Genomic DNA, 21,770 nt, shown 5'->3' on the forward strand with positions numbered 1-21,770 from the left:
AGCCTCCCACAAGCCTGACTTTCTTACGGTCTGACCGCAGGACTGTGCTGGCCCAGGAAAGCCACCCTGTCCTCACTTAGTGGGCACAGAGCAGGGCCTGGGAGGACTCAGGCTGAGAAAGAAATTCCACCCAATGCCACCTTCCGGCCCCATGAGTCAGATTCCAAAGTCTTTGCCAGACAGGCTGTCTCTTAACTGTGCGACTTGGTTCCTTTGCAAAACAGAAGGCAGGATGCAGCTCAGGCGCCTGGAATGGAGGCCAGCCCTTTCTCCGGACAGTGCTTTTCAGTACTAAAACACAGCCACCATCCTGCTGTTAAGGAGGGTGTGATGCTGCCCTGAAGAGAGAGCTGGGGCTCATTAAAGATGATGTATCCCCAGGCTAGCTTTCTTGAGGTGCCTGAGCTAGGATGCTGGAGGGGCCTGAGAGCTCACTACTGTTCTCCGCCTTCTTTCCCCTCTGGAAGACTGAATAATTGAGCCCTGGGCCTTAGTTCTCAGCTTCAGAGTCCAGGACCTCAGAGCCCTGTGCTGAGCCTAATCTCTCCTGCTACAAACTTGAAATTCCTTATTTTAGGTCTTGTTTTTTTTTTTTTTTTTTTTTAACAAGGAACCTCTCAGTTTCCTTTTGCACCGGATCCCACGAATGACGGGACCCACCATGCTCAGGACTCCGGTGGCCTAGCCCACTCTCCCTCCTACCTATCCTGCCAGTACCTGGCACCTGGCCCACAGCACTGCCCTTGTCCCTGTCCAGTGCCAGGTGGCCCGGAAGCTTCATGAGTAGGAGGGGAAGCAGAGAGGGACATCTCTGAACCAGAGATGTAGGCTGGAAGCCAAACCGTTTTCTCAGGCCTGGTGGTGCTGAGGGGCTGTGAGTAGCAGGCCTGACTCCACCCTTCTCAGGCAGTAAAGACAGTAGAGTAGCTCCTACCTCACAAGATTGTATGCGTTCAGTAATGCTGGGGTTCCCCTGGGCTTAGAACACACTTGGCTCTCGGTGTCCAGAAGCCACCATTTAAATAGGGTGGCCCTCCTCCTGGGTGGTCCTGCCCCACCCTCATATAGGTGGCATCAGTGCAAAACAACAACAATAATAAAAAGCTCTCATCCTAATGGGAATAGTTTCATCTGGCGCCATTTTGAATGACCGTGGCCCAGAAACAGATTTATGTTAGCCCAAATTCCATGTCTCAAGGCAGAAACAGTTTCATGAGGTTTTATAGTTTTGCAGAACAAATAAAGTCATAAATCCGGGCAATTTTAAAACACATTGGTGGGGACATCAGAGAGACGGGTACAGCTAGCTGGGGAGAGCTTTGCTTGGAGACTGAGGCGTTATAGCTTTGGGTTGGTAGAAGCTAGTGGTCTGCTAAGTTAATGGCTTTCAAAGGTTTTTATCGGTTAGCTACAGGATGTTCTGACAAAGATAGTTTGGAAATGGCTCTTTGAAGCTACTGCTAGCCAGAGACATGCTGATTTTGACCTCAGGTCGCCTCTGTGGGCCTAGCTTTTCTCTGGGACCATTCACGGCTCTCCTTCCCATTAGGCTTCTTCCACCTGTGCCCTCGCCCTGAATGTCCAGAGGCAAGAGAGGCCCTGGTCCTGAGGGGATTGAGACTATTCCTTTCTGAGAGTCAGTCTTCCTGTTTTCCACACATCAGGAAATTCTGGCCCAACCCTCGGGGCCAGCACACAAATCCTTCTGCCCTGGCCCTGCCTCTGGGTGAGGTGTTTACAGCTGGGTTGGCCTGAATAATTGTATTTCTCAGGGAAGCTGTCTACCACTTCCTCCAGGCATACAAAGATGCCCTCTGGCAGGTGTGGTTGTTGGCGCAGGGTCTGCTGAAGATTCCCATGATGACACTGAGTGGTCTCCTCCTTGGCTACTGTAGGCCTGGTACCTGCTGCAAGGTGAGTAGGGGGTAGGAGCCATGCATCGCCTTGGGGCGTTGTGGGGGGCACTGGGTTTTACAAACTCTGACCCCTGTGTTCCTCTCCCTCCTCTGGTTCCTTTGTCTCAGCCCAGGGAGGAAATGAGGTAGGTCCCATAGGGTGTCTTAGGACTCCTTCCTCAGGGATCTCTGCTGAAGTATGAGCATCTCTATGGTGTCTCTTCAGGGAGGAATGGAACCCCATGCTTTACGGAGAACAATTGGGTACTCCTGTTCAGCCCCTATTGTTCAGCCCCGTAGAGGTTGAAGGTTGGAGTCCCCAGGCCTGGCTTCTGCTGAGCTCATCACAGATCTGTCTGTCTATGGAAGGGAACTGTGCTTTTAAGTTGAGAGCAGAGGGGCTGGAGAGATAGATGGCTTAGCAGTTAAGAACACTGACTGTTCTTCCAGAAGACTGGGATTTGAATCCCAGCACCCAGATGGCAGCTCAAAACTATCTGTAACCCCAAAATCTGACACTCTCATATGGACATACATGCAGGCAAAACACCAATGCATATAAAATAAAATTTTAATTAAAAAAATAAATAGATTGGGCGCTGAGCGAGTAGGGGAGGAAAAGTCACAAGACCACAAAGAAGTTTGCCGAATGAAGGATGAAGGTGTAGTTAGTGTAAAGTTTGCCAGGCACGCTCAAGACCCCCATCCCCACCAGCGCTCTCTCTAGGGAGGAAGGAAGGTCCTCCAGAGATGAGCAGGCCTGGCCCGAGGCCCCAAGTTCTCTGTTGTATCTGGGTTGTGTGTCTAACAGCTTAACGGGTCTTAAATAGGCTAGATAAATGTCAGCCCACACATTCTCCAAGCTCCGGGGTTCCGTCTGGAAAGTGGGCTCCCAGTAGCTTGCCACAGGTTCTTTTAGGGGTTCAGGGAGGGGTGCTTGGAAGTGGTGTAATGCAGAGGCAAGCACCCTACCAACAAGATGCTGTGCCTTTGTGTGTGTCCCCCCCCCCCCCCCTCCACTACTCTTGCTTCTTTTGGTTGGCCGCTTAGTTTTTCTACACTGGATTTCTTTGTCTAGACCTGGCTGTCCTGGAACTCGCTCTGTAGATCAGGTTGGCATCAAACTCAAGAGATTCACCTGCCTCTGCCTCTGCCCTGACTCATACCCCCATTATTGGTACCACAAAGGGGGCTATTACTGTTCTTGGAGTCATGAAGAGAAGCCAACCTTTCGGAAACAAGCAGTCCAGGACTCTGACAGACATGAGTGGGGAGTCTCCGGCTCTGCTTTGTTCTGGATATGGGTCTTAAGCATCCTTGCGTTTTTCAGGGTCCCTAGCAGGGTCTAGAGTAGGGATGGGGCCTGCTGGGGTACAGACAGGCTTCCACGTCTGGTACAACCTCCACCCTGCTCACTGTGCTTGCTACGAGAACCCTCTGGTCTCCATTTCATAAGCTTACTCACCTGCCCTTCCTTCTTCTTCCTCAGCCCCACCCTCTGTGGTTTCCTTTCTGTTCTGCAGGCAGGGTCAGGAGGCCTGGGGTGCAGATGGGCTGAGAGGTTCAGGATGCACTAGAGGTGGACACTGGAGGTCAGGGTTCCTATGTCCTGCATCCACTCTAGTGGGCTGCCTGCTTCACCATCACAGGTGGAGGCAGGAGTTTAACACACACCACACACATGCACACACCACACACACACATGCACACACCACACATGCACACACCACACATGCACACATCACACACACACACACCACACATGCACACACACACCACACACACACACCACACATGCACACACCACACACACACACCACACACATGCACACACCACACATGCACACACCACACACACACATGCACACACCACACACACTTTTTTTCCAGTTTTAAAGTTAATCTATTTTTATGTGTTTGGGCATTTTGCCTGCATGCACACCTGTGTACCATATGTGAACCTGCTGCAATCGGAAGCCAGAAGATAGTATTGGATCTCCTGGAACTGGAGTTACAGATGGTTCTGAGCCACAGTGTACATGCTGGGTATCTAACCCAGGTTCTCTGGAAGAACAGACAGCTTCATCACACTTGTTTAAATAATAATAATGATAATGATAATAAAGTGTTATTGCTGAGTGGTGGTGGAGGCACACGCCTTTGATCCCAGCACTTGGGAAGCAGAGGCAGGCAGATCTCTGAGTTCAAGGCTAGCCTGGTCTACTTAGAGAGTTTCAGTACAACCAGAGCTACACAGAGGAAGCATGTCTCAAACCAAACCAAGCCAAACAAAAAGGGAAAAGGTTTTTAACTTACCAAAGTAGATTTGGCATGGCAGGACATTGCTTGTAAAGTACACTTTGGAAGCAGGCAGGGAGATCAGATGTTCAAGGTCATCCTTAGCCACATAATGAGTCTGTGGCCACCCTCTCGAAAGTAAGACTGTCTCAAACCAAGCAAGCAATCATAACTTTCTAAATTAATGCAATGCGAATAACTCAGAAGTTCTTAACGTGAAAAGTGATGGCAGCACCCCCCTCCTCCCAAGCTCTAGGGATCTGCCGGTCAGTGCCTTGTGGATTCTATCCCACACCTTTTCCGTGTATTTACAGACATAGTAATTTTATTAAAAGGGGATGAGTAACAAAAAAGTAGGAGGGGAAAAAACGGGTGTCGTGAACTTGGGAGATAGTTCACTTCATAAAGTACTGTGTTGGTCAAGCCAGAGGAGGACTTATATTTAGTCCGCCGACAAAAATCTTAGGTGTTCTGGTACTTGGACTTTGTTCCCATAGAGGAAGGAGGCCGAGACAGCTGGTGTCCAAGGATCTCTGGCCAGCCTGGAGTAACTAGCCAGTCCCAGGTCCTAGCAAGAAATCCTGTCTCCTGCAAACAGAACTGGGTGGAGTTTCTTTCTGTGTCTTTCCTATCCACTTACCAGGAAGGCTCGGGTAGAGCACCAGAGGCTAACCCGTGGCTCTACGTCAACACGAATTCACTCGCGAGCACAGGCAAACACAGGAGTTGCATGTGCAATTTAGTTTTTTAAAAGACCGATTCCGGGGGCGGGAGAGCGCGCGCCAGCTAATTTTTTAGTTAGGAATACTGCTGCTCCTGCATTGGACTCCCAGGACCGCTCACAGCCCTCGGGAACTCCAGGGCCAGGGGATCTAGCGCCGTCTTCTGGCTGCTGAGAGCACTGCATGCACATGATGCACAAGTATCCGAGCAGGTAAATCACACCCCCCCCCCCGAAGTAAACAAAATCTTTAAAATCTAAAAGTCTTTTTAGATTAAAAAAAAAAATCAGGAGTGTGGCTTAGCAATTATAAATAAAGCCACTGGCTTCTCTTTCGGAGAACCTTTTTTCAACTCCTACATGGTGGCTCACAACGGTCTATAACTCCAGTTCCAGGGGGTTCAACGCCCTCTTCCGCCCTCCGTGAGCAGCAGGCTCACAAGTGGCGCACTGACAGACATGCAGGCAAAACTCCCACATGTATAAAATTAAAACCAAAAAATGTTTTAATAATAAATTTGAATTTCTTTTGTGTGTGCTTGCTTGTCTGAATGTGAGTCGGGTGTGCGCTGTGCTCTCATAGGCAGAGACCCGGTAGAGCTGTGGTTATGAGCTGTGGTGAGCTACTTCGGGTCCTTTGCAACAACTGCAGTACTTTTTTTTTTTAAGTATAACTTCCGTTTTATTTTCTCAAGGTACTTTTCCTTCCGCCCTTATGAAACCACCTCTTTACATGGGCTTTGGTGAGGGCTGTGGTGCAGCGCCAGAAGGTCTGAATCGTGCTGGGGGCGTTCGGTCCTTCTGAGCTTCACGAGATCAATTGTTTCCTGACGACCTTGCTGTGGATGGCACAGCTCACACAGTAATGCAGCTTGACGTAGAGCTTAGGAAGCACGTGAGCGTCCAAGACGCTTGCTTCAGATGTGTCTCTGATAGCAGCAGTCGTTCCTGCAGTGTTCCAAATGACGAGCTTCTTAAAGGTCTTACCCTTGGGCACGTACTGAGCACAGTCTGTGCAGCGAATTGGCTGCACATGGTCGCCCTTTTGGACATGACTGTTTTTTTCTTCTTCTTCCTTCTCCTCCTCCTCTTCTTCTTCCTCCTCCTCTTCTTCCTCTTCTTCCTCTTCCTCTTCCTCTTCCTCTTCCTCTTCTTCTTCTTCTTCTTCTTCTTCTTCTTCTTCTTCTTCTTCTTCTTCTTCTTCTTCTTCTTCTTCTCTTCCTCTCTCTCTCTCTTGATCATCTTGGAGCCAAGACTCAAAAAAAAAAAAAAAAAAAAAAAAAAAAAACCAAAAAACAAAGAGCAGTACTCTTGAACTACTGAGCCACCTCTCTGGTCCCCACTCCTTTTTTTTAAAATGACCTTACTCTCTTTCCCAAGATGGCCTCAAACTCTGATTCTCCTGCCTCAGCCTCCTGGTTCCTGCAGCTTCAAGCCACTTTGCCCAGAAAAACACATTTTAAGATATAAAAGGACTGTGGCTGGCATGGGGTATGCCTTTAATCCTAACTCTCAGGAGGGAGAGGCAAGCCTGGTTGTCTACATAGTAAGTTTCAGAATAGCCAGAGCTAGATAGCAAAGCTCTGTCTCAAAAGTCAAACACAAGCCAGGCAGTGATGGTGCATACCTTTAATCCCAGAACTCAGGAGAGAGAAGCAGAGGCAGGTGGAGCTCTGTGAATTTGAGGCTAGCCTGGGTTATAAAGTCAGTTAGTTCAAGGACAGGCAGGGCTAAATGAAGAAACTCTGTTCCAAAAAAAAAAAAATCAAAATCAAATAAACAATATGATTGTATAATTATTATGTTAAAACTTTTGGAAAATACAAATCCCAAAGTGAGAAAAAGAGCAGCCTAGATCCTAACATTCCAGAAATAACAACCTTGTTCTGAGACATAGCCTCATATAGCCTAGCCTGAGCTCCAACTCTGTGTAGCCCAGGCTGGCCCTGAATTCCTGTTCTTCTGCCTCCGCCTTCCTGAATTCTGGGATTATATTCACTGTACCTCACATTTTATTTTTATTTTGGGGACTGTGTAAGTTCAGAACTTGAGATTTCTGGCCTTAGCTTCTCCTGTAGCTGAAATGACAAGCCTGTGCCTCCACCACACTTATCCTAAAATAAACTCGAGGTCAGACTCCCGAAGTTTGAACCAACACCAGCTGAGTCACAGTGAAACTTCTTGCCTACCATTACTCTTTGAGGAGTGGTAGTCTCAGAGAGCAGACATTCCCAGACATGTTATCATAATGAACAACAACAACAAAAAAAATCTCATGTTTAATCTTTCTTATTTTGGACCTTTCTTTTTGTTACATTGTATTTGCTTGTTCATTTGTTTAGTGGGAGGCAGAGACAATGCAACTGTGCGCACCTGGAGCTCAGAGGACAACTTCCAAGGGTGAATTCTCTCCTTCCTCCATGCCGGTTCCAGGGATCAAACTTAGGTCGTCAGACTTGGTGGCAAGCATTTATACCTGCCGAGCCATCTCCCTGGCCCCTGAACTTTTCTTCTTAAATTGTGATATTCCGATTTTGTGACCGACTGGTGCGTCTGTATTATATTAGTAATTTATAATGCATATGAATGCCACAAGCCTCCTGAACTCCAGGTTCATGGCTACTCTAAGTGCTGCCTCCCTAGTGCTTTTAAAACTTTAACCAGTGATACGGGCATAGGCTATCACCTGCTCTTGGCCATGCCAAGTAGGTTTCTCTTTTGGTTTGTGTCCTAGTTAGGGTACTATTGCTGTGAAGGGACACCACAACCCAGGCCACTATTAGAAAAGAAAGCATTGCATTGTGGGTTTGCTTAGTCCATTATCATCGGCCTGGTGTTAGAGCAATAGCTGAGAGCTATGTTCTAATCTACAGGCAGAGGGTGTGGTGGGAAGAGGGGAGGGGGTGGACTTGGGGGAGTAGGAGGTGGGGGGTGTATGGGGGTGGGAGAGGATGGGAGATGGGGCCTCGTGGAAGGAGCTGAAAAAACCCGATGTTTTGTTTCCTTTTGGTTTGGTTTTTTTTTTTAACCAAGTCTCAGCTGCCCTGGCTGCCTTTGGAGTGGTATTAAGCTCAGTGTAGCCTTGGTTCAACTACATTCACATGCACTGGGATGGCGGGCGAGCCGCTGCCAGGTTACATTTGTTCTTTTCACTCTTTAGGTCTCCAAGATTCACCACCTTAGCGTTGCTTCTGCCAAGTGATATTCCACAGTGTGAATATTCCGTAATATTTAAAACAAAAACCAAAAAAAAAAAAAAAAAAAAAAAAAAATGCCAGGCAGTGGTGACAAATGCCTTTAATCCCAGCATGGGGCCGCAAGGGTGGATCTTGAATTTAGGGCTAGCCTGGTCTACAAATCAAGTTCCAGGACAGCTAAGGCTACCCAGAAAAACTCTGTCTTGAAAACCAAACCAAACTCTCCATTCTCCTGTTAGTAAATACATGGACTATTTCCACTTTTGTACTTAAAACTGTCTAGCTGTGAATGTCGATGTTACATCTGCAGGGCCTAATAGGTACTTAGGGTGTGAAAGGGGAAGTTTAACTAAGGTGTTTTTCAAAGTAATTAGACAACACAGAGCTCTTTAAACTTGCTTTCTCTTCCTAAGTGTCCCAGCCACCCTCTCGGGCATGCACATTGGCCCTCTTTTACCAGCCTCTTAGAGCGCTGTGGGTAGGCAGTGTCTGTTTACCCAGCCTTCTAACAGGCTACATAGGCAGCTTCTGCACATGCATGTGTCCATATATGCATGTTCATGTATGCTTGGAGGCCAAAGGTCAATCTCTAATGTTGTCCTCTCCTTGACCTGGAAGGCCCAGATGGGATAAATCCGCTGGAGAGGCCTCCCTTTTTCCCACACTCCCAGAGCTGAGATTACAAACACATGACATCACTGGGCGGTGGTGGCACACATCTTTAATCCCCGCCCTTGGGGAGGCAGAGGGATCACTGTGAGTTCAAAGCCAGCCTGGTCCAGAGCAAGTTTCAAGACAGCCAGGGCTACACTGAGAAAACCTGTTTCGAAAAGCAAAGGCAAAACACATGGAATCACGTTCGTCCGACATACTTGGCTATCTCCCCAGCCCTCAAGTTGTTTTTTTCTTTAATTTTTCATTTTATTTTATGTGTATAGACGTTTTTCTTTGCACGTATGTCTGTCTGTGTGCCACATGTATGTGCAGTACCCATGGTGGCCAGAAGAGGGAGACAGATTCACCCTAGGACTGTGCTAGGAATGGACTCCGGGTCCTTTAAAAGAGGAACCCAGGTTGAGGAACCCAGTTAGAGGAACCCAGGTTGCTTCCTTTTAGTCACATAAAACAATACAATGAGTATTATTAATTAATACTTGGGAATAGAATGAAGAGAGTTGAGCCAAGATCTCTCTATGTAGCCTTGGCCAGCTCAGAACTATGTCTATCTGGCTGGTCTTGAACTTGCAACAGTCATCCGGCCTCTACCTCCTAAGCAGGGTGAAGGCTTAGAGACCTGCACCACCAGGACCTCTAAAAGCTACGTTTTGAAATCTTGCTCTATTTCCCGGAGATAAGGAAATGAAGTAAAGTACCAGGCTGCTCAGGGGGTAATTACTGGGGCAACGAGGGGGAAATCCAGGCAATTAATGGCCAGAGTTCGAGCCCAGTGATATCTACGTCTCGGTTTCCCCATCCGAGGTCCATTTGGAGAGAGAGAAATGGACCAGACTCGGGATTTGTCCGGGGGGTTGGGGGGCTGTTGGAGAGCATCTCTCCTCTCTGGCAGCTCCCTGGGGCGGGGCCATCCTCAGCCGGAGGCTCCGCCCTCTCGCCCGGCCCTAACCCGGTCTGTGAGCGTCGGCGCTAGGACCTGGCGCGCCGGGGCTGCGGCGGGGCCTGGGCGGCCAGAGCAGCGCGAACCCCGGTTCTCGGCTCCCGGCGCCATGTGACGGGGTGCGGGGGGCCGCGGGGGGCCGGGCGCTCCCCGGCGGAGGTGAGCGGGCGCTGCGCGGGGGCGGGCAGCAGGGCGGGAGGGGGCTTGTGCTTGCGCCTCGGGAGTGGGGAGCCGCTGAGAGCGGGGGAGTCCCAGGGCTCCCGAGACCCGCTCTCCTTGCCTACGGCACCCCGAGATCTAGAAGCTTGCGGGGTTCTTTGGGCCTCGCGTGTTGGAGATGAGGAGACCCCGCCCGCCGCCCCGCACCCCTCCCCTGCAGAGCCCGGGTCAGGTTGCTCGACCCTAGGGTGCAGCAGCCGAAGAGGGGGCGCGGGGCTGAGCCTCCCACGAGTCACTTGGGGGTACCCTGCTCCGGGCACCTGGAGAAGCCCCGGAGCGAGGTCAGGGTGAGGCCCTCACCCTCAGCCCAGAGCTCAGCCTCCGCAAGTCCAGCCTCGGGTCTGCCATCCCCCCCAGCGGAGTCAGCAGCTCCCCACCAGGCCTGGCCACTCCGTGCAGAACTAGATGTCTGGCGCACGCACAGGCTAGCGGGGGACCCGCCTGGGAGACCCTTTCAGGCTCCGCCCTGTAAACAAACGCTACAAGGTTCCCCCCACCCCACCCCCGTTTGCTCCGGCGCCCTACTGAGGCGCGTTGCCTCTCTAGTCCCTCAGTCTGCTCATCTGTGAAATGGGGAGCAAAAGCACCTACCGGGCGTTGCCTCGAGGAGTCTGTGGGCCGGTGATGCTTAGCATAGTTCCGGAGTTTGTTTCGTAATATAAGGGAAATCCCTGGCTCGGGGTCAGGGGGAGGAGGATTGTTTCTGCGACAGGCTTGTGCAGGGGCGGGCATTGAACCGAGTAACCCTAAGGTTTAGGACTTCTGATATAGGACTTTCAAGCCCTGGGCGCCACTTGTCACAGCTGCATGTTTCTTTCCAGTCACCCCAAGAGTTACCAGTTCTTATTCCCATTTCACAGATGAGGAAACTGAGGCTCAGAGAGGTCACATGGCTTGCTCGAGGCCCCCCAGCCAGTAAGTGTGGACCCGACATTCGCACTGGCACCTGCTACGCTGTTCTGACCATGGCGTTCTCAGAACAGGACCGTGACGGGGCTGACCAGGGGGACCGTGGTCCTGGCTGAGGGCACTGCTAAGGCAAAGGTGGGAAAGTGGGGCGTGGGCCTGGAGCCTGGAGTGCTCCAAGTGTCTGGAGCACGGGGCATACGCAAGACAGGGTAGTAAGACCGAGGTCCGTCTGGGAGCTGTGGTCAGACCCAGGGGCGCTTTGAATGCTGGAGGTGGCAGGGTTAATGGGGGCGACTCTAGGATTCTGGATCTGGCCTCCTGTCTTCTGAACTAACGGTTTGAGCCCAAGGGCAAGCCACGCCTCCCTCCCAATAAGCCTGTCTCCTGAACTGCCCGATGGGGACAGACAGACAGAAGTCTGTGGTCTCTGACTGGAGATACTGGGATGGCCCAGGAGAATCTTAAAACCGGGGATGGAAGTCGGAGCTGCCAAGGGGCGGGGTCGTGCTTGGCGATGGGAGGGGCCAGGCCTGGCCAATCAGGAGCGGGGTGAGTGTGTAGCACTCTGGCCTAGAGGTTTCTAGCTATTCCTGGAGTGGGAGTAAACAGCAGCTAGGTCAGGGGGCGGGGATAGTGGCAGGAGGCAAGAGGCTCCCCCGGGGAGCGCTCTGGTCTGGGGATCCCCTCCGAGGATCTAGGCCTACTTCTCGTCCTCTCTACACCATCCTTCTTTTTTGTGTTTTGGGCTGTAGCTGCCAGAGGAGGTGGGGCTGGATGCCCACTCAAGGCGGGCTTACAGGTGGGGGCTTGGAAGCGTAGAAGGCTAGGCCCAGCGGTGGGAGGAGACGGAGGGTTATGGAGTGAGGCACACAGCTGGGCCGGGACAGGAAGGCTTTGTCCACCACTTCTTAGAATCATGGCTGTGCCCTTTACCCCAAGATCACATTGGCCAGTGACCAAATTCACTGAGCCAGAGGGGTCAGAGGTCTGCGAGGAGGGAGTCAGGACCTAGGAAACTCTTGGATTGTCCCTGCTTGAAGTATGAGTGGGAACCAGGACAAAACAGAAGCAGCCCTGAGCCTCAGACTTTGGGAGAGCTGTTGGGTAGAGGCGCGACCTGAGATCCAGCCGCATCCAGGGGAGGGCCTCCGGCCATAACCCTTTCTGGTGGCTTGCAGGTGTGACCCCACAACCTTGCCCCCCGGGCCACCTGCAGGACGCTGGCCTCTACCCTTCAGCAGACGCCGGAGAGAGATGAGTAGCAACAAAGTAAGTCCCTTCGTTTCTCACCCCAATTTGAGCTGCTCGAAACCTGTGGAATGGACTCCTAACCTGCCCTGGCTATGGTATATCCACACAGGACAGTCAGCACCCAGGAGGTTTGGGTTCAGACTGCTTCAGCCACTGAGTGGTTGCTTTCTCGCCTCTCTCTGGGCCCAAGGTCCTCTCCGATGTCCTAAAGCTTGACTTCTGTATCAGTGGGAAAGCACTGGCTGTGAACGGGTCTGTGGGGTGCTGTGCCGGAAATGGGGAGGGGGTGGGGTGAACAGGGGTCTTGGGGGAATAGCCATGTTCAAAGTCAGAGTGCCCGGACCCCCATCATGGAGTTGCTTCTGTTTTCTGAGCACCTATTTTGTGTTTGATCTCCAAACTCCTTTCCCCAGGCTTCACGGCAGAGTGTGAGGTGCTTGTGTTAGCCTGAGTCTAAGAGGACAGCACAGTCCTCTGACAGGGATAGTTCGGTACAGAATTATCAGTGGCCGCGGGGTGCGGAGCAACAGGGAATGGAATGCTTAAGAAATGGTGGTGAACCAGCCATGCACAGTGAGGAAAGCCTTTAATCCCAGCATTCTGGAGGCTGAGACCCCTGGATCTCTGGGAGTTCTAGGCCAACCTCATCTACATAATGAATTTCAGGACAGCCAAGGCTAAGTAGAGAGAGTTCCTCTAAAAGAAACGATGGAGTTCTCTAATTTGTCACGGTTAGTTAGAAAAAAAAATGTGTGTGTGGTAGGTTTGGTAGATCCCAGGCTGTGTAACCTAGGATGGCCTAGAACTTCTGATCCTCCTGTCTCCACCTTTTGAGTGTTGGGACTTGAGGCCTTTCTTCCCGTGCCTGGTTTATGTGATGCTGGGAATCAAAATCAGGGCTTCCAGCATGCTAGTTGAGCGCTCTTGACAACTGACCACACCCCCAGCCCCTCTAGACTGGGACTTTCTGAATTTTGGTGATGCAGAAATGCTAAAAGCATTTAGTGGGACCTCTGCATTGAAATTTGAGGTTTTGATTATGTTACTTTAGTGATACTGGATGAGACCAAGGCCCTCGGCTTCCAGTGAGCCGCTCCCCCTGAGAGGGGACAGTTGACACACAGTCCTGAAGTTGTTGCTCAGCTGGGATGTCGCTGAGCAGGCTGCATGTATTAGATGCCATTTCTCCCTTCTGATGTTTCTACTTGCAGCTGGTGGGTTGATCAGAATGCAACTGGATAAGTCAGGGACCAGGTTAGGCCCCGCCCCATGGGCGGAGCCACAAGCCCAGCCGGAGACCGCACAGTTGTACTACATGGCCTTTCAAGGGGGCAGTTATAGCTTCTGGGTGCTACCTGTAGTTGGATGCCCTGAAGGACCTGAACTTCACAAATTCTGTGGTCCCCATAATCTGGGGGTTTCAGGACCCCAAAGGGATTTAAGGGGCCTGCTCAAATTGTCCGTATTCCTTTAGTGTCTCTCCAGCGCCCTCTACCGGGAAATCTTAAAATGCTCTGACCAGGGAAAATAAAAGAGCCCAGATCCATTTTCACCAAGCAAAACACATGAACATGAAGTGAGAAGTGACAAATTCCTTCATTTGTATAAGAGGTTGCTTCCGGGATTTCCGAGGAAACAGGAATTCAAGGATGTAATCTCAAGTTCGTCTCATAGGATGCCTTAGTAATTGCATATAGCCCAAGCACATCCTCTTTAGTTTACCACCGCTAGATGCCTAAGCCAGTGTGAGCAGCAGGAACTGCTGGTGTAGGAGCACGAGCTTGTCATCACAGCACTTAGAAGGTGGAGACCGGGGGTCAGTAGATCAGAGCTGGCTTTCATTACAGAGTGAATTAGAGGTGGTCTGGGCTGTGTGAGACACTTTCTCAAAAAAGATAAATAAAAAGGTCACAAAATTAGGAACTAATAACAAGATAGGAAGCCTATATATATTCAATTCTGGTGCAGCCATTATAGGCCTGACTACACTGTTGATGGCTCTCTGTTGAATCTACTGAACCCAGAGGTGTGTGTACACTACAAAGGTAGCTGTACACTGACAACTTACGGAGAATTACTATTAGGGGGAGACAAGAGCTTGTATTTGGATGTTCCTCTTCATACCTGTGGAACCTTATCACCCAATTCAGTCCTGTACCCTGTAGCCTGGGCTAGCATTAAACTGGCAGCAATACCATGTTGGCCTCTCTTCTTGAGAACCTTCTGGGAGCCTCAGCCAGGGGTGGGGGCTGGGATCAGGGTTGACAGCGCCTGTACTCAGCTACGGGTCTAATCTGAAGGGACGTGGTCCCTGGGTTCATTGGGTCTGGAACGTGGTTAGTGGCTGGAAGGTGGGGCACTGAGCCGGTTGTGTGTGAGCCTGGACCCTCAATGGCCTCTTCCCTCCCCAGGAGCAGCGGTCAGCAGTGTTTGTGATCCTCTTTGCCCTCATCACCATCCTCATCCTCTACACCTCCAACAGTGCCAACGAGGTCTTCCACTACGGCTCCCTGCGGGGCAGAACGCGTCAGCCAGTCAACCTCAAGAAGTGGAGTTTCTCCAACGCCTACTTCCCTATCCTCGGCAACAAGGTAGAGCAGCTCCTGTGGGGCGGTCCCTGGCCGCTGATAGGCTCCCCCTCCCAACTTTTCTTTCCAAGACACCCATGCCTGCTAGAGGAGAGGACGGATGCGGCCCACGCGTTAAGATCTGGGCGGGATCTTGGACCAGAGTTCTGTAGTAGGCCTTAGTTGTCTCTCGGGTCCTGCCTTTAGTGTTAAAAAGCTCACTACCCTGGTCCAGTGAGATATTTCAGTAGGTAAAGGTACTACTTGTTGCCAAACCTGATGACCTGAGTTAGGCCAATATCTGGAACCTGCACAGTGGAAGAAAAAACTGACTCCAGCGAGCTGTCCTCTGACCTCCACACGTGAATGTTGTGGCATCCCCCCCCACACACAAAACATGCACAAACACACATGTGATTTCGAAAATTAAAAAGTATCTCTGGCTTGTCACTTCGCCCAGCCCGATGGCTAGCGGACTGACCAGGGGAGCTGTGTCTCGGGTGCCGCTTGCGGGAGGCTGCGGAGAGTGGCCTGGTGCATTTGGAGGAAGCGTCCTCTGCACACGGACACGGGTGTTCCAGCCAGTCTGCCTTCTGTTTCTCCTTGTGCTACCTGTTACCTTTGTGCTTGCTGCTCCTCTGGACTGCAACAGTTTTTTCTAAGTGGCAACTTGTTCTTCAGATAGGACACTAAAGAAGCCCCAGCTTCTCCTTTCTGAACCCCCCCCATGTTTTTTTCCAAGTGTGTATTCCACTGTCTATTCCCCCAACTTCAGCTTCTTTCTTTTTTAGTTTTTTTATTAGCATATATTAATTATATAATGGGTTTCACTTTTTGTTTGTTTTCTTTTTTTTAATTAGGTTATTTACTATACAGCTTCTGCTTCCTCTCCCCCACTCCCTCCCTGTCACCTCCCTTCCCCCATCCACCCCTACAATGGGTTTCTTAATGACATTTTTATGATACATATAATATAATATAATAATGAGGCTGATTCTCATCCCTCCCTTGCCTTCTTTTCTTCAGTCTCTCGCTCCTTCAGGCACCCCAGCATCCATAAACTTCCTAAAAGAGGGATGGGACCTCTAGAGCCCCTGCTGCCGCCTAGATGGCCCGTGTGTGTGTGTGTGTGTGTGTGTGTGTGTGTGTGTGTGTGTGTGTGTGTGTGTTGTGGCTGTGTAACACACAGGACCCTGCATAGAGCATCCCTAATGACGTCCCTCCTTGCCCCCACAGACCCTGCCATCCCGGTGCAACCAGTGTGTGATCATCACCAGCTCCAGCCACCTGCTGGGCACCAAACTGGGCCCTGAGATTGAGCGGGCCGAGTGCACCATCCGCATGAACGATGCTCCCACCACTGGCTACTCGGCCGATGTCGGCAACAAAACCACCTTCCGCGTAGTGGCCCATTCCAGTGTGTTCCGGGTGCTGCGGAAGCCCCAGGAATTTGTCAACCGGACCCCTGAAACTGTGTTCATCTTCTGGGGTCCCCCAAACAAGATGCAGAAGCCCCAGGGCAGCCTCCTGCGCGTCATCCAGCGGGCGGGCCTCGCGTTCCCTAACATGGAGGCCTACGCAGTCTCTCCCGCCCGCATGCAGCAGTTTGACGACCTCTTCCGGGGTGAGACGGGCAAGGACAGGTACCAGCCTCCCGCCTGCCCACTGCGGTCATCCCTGGCCTGATGCTCCCAGCATGCGCTGTTGAGGCTGTGGTCACTTCTTGCCACCCCTCTGGTCAGGTTCCCCCCCAGCTCTCTTCAGGGTGTTGGCCATGGCCCAGGACCCCAACCCCCAACCCACACCAGGCTTCCTCCCCCCACCCCATGGGCATACTCCATTTTAAGGGAACAGGGGCTCCCAGAGTGCTGTGTGTGAAAAACATTACTAGCAGTTTGTGGCTCTCAGCCTTTTTAATGCTGCAGCCCTTTAATACATAAAGTTCCTCATGTTGTGGTGACTCCCCCTCCCCCCCCAGCCATAAAATTATTTTCGTTGCTACTTCATAACTGTAACTTTGTTGCTTTCATGAATCGTAATGGAAACATCTGATATGAAGGATATCCCATCTGTTATCCCTGTGAGGTCATTTGACCCCAAAGAGGTCATGACCCACAGGTTGAGAACCACTGTTTAGGCTGCACTTCCCATAGTGCGGCACTTAATGTAGAGTCTGGACTCTAGGCTGTTCCCAGCATGCCTGTTCTAAGGAAACAACTTTCCTAACATGCTCTTCTCTGACTCTCCCCTAGAAGCCTAGTCGTCCCTCCTATATAAATACAATGTGGGCCACATGTGATTTGCAGTTTTATAGTAGCTATGTCAAAAAGCTGACAAAAATAATAACGGTGCATCTAACTTTAATGTTATTTTAAAATACGTATACTTACGGTTCATACGTTTAAAAAACCGAAATGTGTATGAGCCTTTGCCTGCATGTGTCTCTGCACCACATCCATACCCAGTGCTGGAGGAGGTCATAAGGGTGTTCTAGCTCCTGGAACTGTGAGCTACCGTGTGGGTGATGGGCAGTGCCCCCTGGCTTTCTGGAAGAGAAGTGCTCTTGACCACAGACCCCTTCATACCTAATTAAAGACTTGTAGCTATTGCTTTTATGTTTAGCGCACAGCTTTTCATTGCTAGTTTACTTTCCCTGTGTGGATTAAGTGTGTTCCTGTGTGTTGATGGGCGTGTCCCAGTGTGCAGGCATGCAGATGTGCACACATGTATGTAGAGTCCGAAGGTTGAGGTCACTCTCTGTTGTAGATACTGAGGCTCCCTTGAACCCAGAGCTCACTGATCTAGCCAGGCTAGCAAGCCAGTTGTGTCCCTTGTGTCCCCACACTGGGCACTTGAGTGACAGATGGGCAACATGCCTATCTGGGATTTAGCGGAGTGCTGGGGGTCTGATGGCCTGATATAGTAGTGTCACCCACTGAGCCCCTCCCCAGTCTGTCACCACTGTGTATTTTTTTGTTGACTATTAAACTCACTAGTTGTAGATTTTGGTAGCTGCTTTGTAATGTTCTGTGCAGAGAGTTTCCTTTCTTCCCGCTCTCTGCCTCTTCCCTTCTCCTGCCCATTGTGCTGGCGAGGGTTTTTCATCCTGGCTGGTTTGGCTGTAGTTGTTCTTTCTGGGTTTGAGTATCGGGGTCAATGAAAAGTGTCCTGCTTCCATTCTGTGGGTGAGACTGCACAGAACTTGTTTCTCTTTGGTTCTTGGGTAGAGTTTGCTGGTGAAACTGTCTGGGCCTGGAACGTCCCTTTCAGGAAGATGTTTGGTTCAGTTGTTTTGGTTTCTAGTTCCAGGGCTGGGAGTTGGGGCCCAGAGAATTCTAAGCACACATTCTGCCATTAGAGCTGCATCCCTGGCTCCAGGAATACTGACTCAGCACCTCTGATGTTCCAGAGTGTGCAGGCAACCTTGTTTATCTTGGGTAGTTCACAGGTTTGAAGGAGTCAGCCCATTTCATGTAGGATGTCAGATTGACACATGTAGTTGTCTGTGATGTATGGAGTTATCTGTGGGCGCATCCTCTACCATCCGTAAGGGAATGCGGTCATTTATATGTAGTAGTCTCTGGACTCCTCCTTCAGCATCCATAAGGGAATGCGGTCATTTCTTTTATTCCTGTCTTTGGCAAATCTTGTCATCTTTTGTTTTCTTTGATAGACTTGTCAGAAGTGCAGTTCCTATTCCATCAAATACATGCAGACCATTTTCAATTTAAGGTGTAATTAGGGCTGGAGAGATGATTCAGTGGTTAGGGGCACCCTGCACTCTTCCAGAGGACCTGAGTTTGGTTCGATCCCAGCACCCACATGGGGATAGCCAGCTCACAGGCACCTATAACTCCAGTTCCAGGTGATCTGATGCCCTCTGCTGGCCCCTGTGAGCACTGCATTCATATGGTATATGCACACAGACATACACAGGCATAAACATACATATCTATAGATATATAATTTCGAGACCAGCCAGGCAGGGCTACATAGAGAGGCCCTGTCTCAAAATAAATGAGTAAAATATAAAATGAAACAACAAATATATATTTATACACACATACATGCATATACATATATCTTTTGGAAAGATGTAATCAACATTAAAATGTCATAAATGACATATTCTGCATTCTGCTTTTTCATGCTACCGGAGGACTTCAGTGCATGCATGAAATAGGGCTGCTCAGACAAGACACATACCAAGTGCTTCCTAAGCCAGCATATCTGGTGGCTGCTGTAGCCCCAGGGTCTCGGCTGTTCTTCATGCCTTGTTCATCTCTGACTAGTATCCACAAAGGAGTTTGGTCCCAGGGGAGGAACAGCTGCTGCTAACGTGCTCTATGGTCCCGGTGACTCCTGGCCTGCCCTGTTTAATTAGCCTCTTAAATTCATGCCCTGTTTCCATTGTGCCCTCCCCTTTGCCCCCTTGAGTGTCCCCACAGTGAGTGGTACACGGGTGTCTGATACAGAGGCAGAGCCTGGGCAGAGCCAGTGGGTGGAGTGGGGAGCCTCCGTGGGGTTGACTGTTCTCCTTGCCTGCTCCCTAACCTGCCTGCATGTCCCTTCATTGTGAATCCTCTCTGCCCCCAGGGAAAAGTCCCATTCCTGGTTGAGCACGGGCTGGTTTACCATGGTGATTGCGGTGGAGTTGTGTGACCATGTGCATGTGTATGGCATGGTCCCTCCTGACTACTGCAGGTGAGCTCTCCTGGCCACTGTCCCCTGGGGGACTGTGTCCGGTTCCTGACTACAGGGTGGAGCTGGGAGATTTGGAGATATTGCTGGGGTACCTCTGAGGGCCTCTGTGGGGTGGTATTCATGCTGATCTGCAGAGGTGGGCTTCTTGGAGCTGCCTCAAGGGTTTCTACTCCAAGCTGAGTCTCAAGTCTGTTGGAAGTGACTCAATGGGAAACCATGGAGTGCTAGCTAGCTATGTTCTGCTGAGTGCTGGCCACACGCCCGGCATCATCACCTGCCTCATTCGTCCCCACACAGCACACAGTGCCATCCTGAGTGCAAACGAATTGAGAAGGGTATTTAATGAGGGGATCTGAGGTCTCAGAAACTGTCAGGGGTACCATGCTTCCCAGCCCACAGTTCTTAACCACTGCCTTACCCCTAGCCCCCACTGCCTCTCTGTGGGGAAAAGAAAAGGCTTGCATTTTGTTTAAAAGAAGCTTGATGGCTCCACAAACGTAATTTACACACACACACACACACAAGTGCACACACGCACGACCGCACACATAGCACAAATAGTATGCCTATATATTTATAGATGGGGAAACTGAGACTTGAGAAAGGGATTGACTCCACTGAGGCTCTGGAGCAGATGAGGTGGGGGTAGGGGGAAGAAAAAAAACACCATACATACGTCCGCCTGGTTCTCATGTTCCTGACTCCCGGTTTGCCACGCCCAGCCAGCGGCCCCGCCAGCAGCGCATGCCGTACCACTACTATGAACCCAAGGGGCCGGATGAGTGTGTCACCTACATCCAGAACGAGCACAGCCGCAAGGGCAATCACCACCGCTTCATCACAGAGAAGAGGGTCTTCTCGTCCTGGGCTCAGCTCTACGGCATCACCTTCTCCCACCCTTCTTGGACCTAGCCATCCCGTCCACGGACCTCGGACAGAAACAAGTGAAGTGGCTCTGGGCCCAGCCATTTGACCGTGGCCACCTTCCAGTCAGTTCAGACTGGCTGGAGTATTTCCCAGCCAATCAAATCAGGGCCTTGATGAGGGTTTTTCCTCCAGCCAATTGGGGCTGGGGTTATCTCTTGGCCAATCAGGGATTTGGAATTCTGTATGGTTTAATCGGGTGTCAGGGGGTCTTTCTTGTCTAGTCAGGGTCTGAGCGTAGTCTATCAGGGTACAGGGGTCTTTCTGAGTCAGTCTGAAGCTTAGGACATGTCTTTTTCCATGAGGCTTTGCTTCAGAGCCCCAGGAATGGGCCCCCAAATCACTCCGTCCTTAGCTGGGACAATGAGGTCCTGTCCTAAGGATCTGGGGACTTGGTGTTGCCCCGCAGATGCTAAAATCAGAGATACAGTATGTGGGAGAAGCTGCCAGGAGGCCAGGCCAGAGAATCTGTGGAGTTCTAGGAATGGTAGGGAGGCCCAGGAGGTAGGAGGCGACATCCAGTTTCCTTCCTGAGTGACCTTGGCCAGGCTCTCTTGTCTTTCTGGCGTGCTGTGATGACATCATAGCTCGGTGTGCAGACAGAGGCCCTCACTTTTCATTAGACTGAAGTGTAAACTCCCCAGCTACCATTCCTCACTGGTGGGGGGACTCAGTTTCCTGGGGATGGGGAACCTAGGGTACCCTATCCTGCCTCCTTCTAGAAACTTTAGGGTATTTTTGTGCAAGCGCCCCCATGGTTGGGGAGCCCTGACAGAAATGGGCAAACATGAAGTTGTTTCCCTAACCCCTCCCTCCAGCTGCCATTAGTCCGGCTCTAGAGAGGCCAGGCATCTCTTTCTACCCTCCCAGTGGGAGAGCACTCCCTGCTGCCCAAAGAAGCCTCTGGGGCCGAGGAAGGGGGTATCCCAGCCACACCAGGGCTTCCAAGTCTGTCTGGAGATGCAGAGGAGGGCTTTGGGAAGAAGTACCTTCCTCCAAGTTTGGGATGAGACTAGAGATGGGGGCTGGGTTCTGTCTCTTGCCTAAGCACTTTATTAAGGGCGGGGCTGGGTAGGGTGTGTGTAACCCCGTTCTACCACAGCCTGCAAGGGAAGGGCTTCCAGAAAGAGCCTGTGGGCTGGAGGTTGGGAAGAGCCCTTGCACATAGAGGTAATGGGGGGGGGGGCAGTGACAGCCTCAGATCTGGTTTTGTAATGATTTATACAGAAATAAACATGTCTAAGCCCCAGCTCAGTGTTCCTGTGTCTTGAGTCTAAATTTCTTGCTTGTTCCCCTCGCCCAGTTGGGAGTACCCTAAGGATGGCCTGCAGTCTTTGGGTTAGGAGCCAAGAAGGAACGTCACTTTTCTGTTTTAGCTCCCTGAAGTCGGGTCCAGACTGGATGGATCTGTGTGATGTTGGGCAAGGCCTTTTGTCTCCAAGGAGGCCAGTGTTCAAATACTGTTTCCAA

General features: G+C 50.9%; 1 protein-coding gene across 6 annotated transcripts; it reads left to right on the forward strand.

Moving 5' to 3' along the window:
- The first annotated feature begins 10 nt into the window (after nucleotides 1-10).
- On the forward strand, nucleotides 11-21,474 carry ST6GALNAC6 (ST6 N-acetylgalactosaminide alpha-2,6-sialyltransferase 6). 6 transcript variants are annotated; one of them, XM_080927554.1, is made up of 7 exons: nucleotides 1,848-1,914; nucleotides 10,806-10,860; nucleotides 12,033-12,123; nucleotides 14,517-14,696; nucleotides 15,909-16,315; nucleotides 19,269-19,376; nucleotides 20,099-21,474. In XM_080927554.1, exons 2-7 carry the CDS (start codon nucleotides 10,835-10,837, stop codon nucleotides 20,286-20,288), a joined length of 1,002 nt encoding a protein of 333 aa, XP_080783680.1. In that variant the 5' UTR covers nucleotides 1,848-1,914; nucleotides 10,806-10,834; the 3' UTR covers nucleotides 20,289-21,474. The 6 variants fall into 6 exon arrangements, with proteins under 6 accessions (XP_080783683.1, XP_080783681.1, XP_080783680.1 ...); XM_080927553.1 differs by lacking the exon at nucleotides 1,848-1,914 and adding an exon at nucleotides 9,764-9,885; XM_080927557.1 differs by lacking the exon at nucleotides 10,806-10,860 and having other exon boundaries at nucleotides 11-1,914.
- The last annotated feature ends 296 nt before the right edge of the window (nucleotides 21,475-21,770 follow it).

This window comes from Micromys minutus, assembly GCF_963924665.1.
Source record: "Micromys minutus genome assembly, chromosome: 13".
NCBI lineage: Eukaryota > Metazoa > Chordata > Mammalia > Rodentia > Muridae > Micromys > Micromys minutus.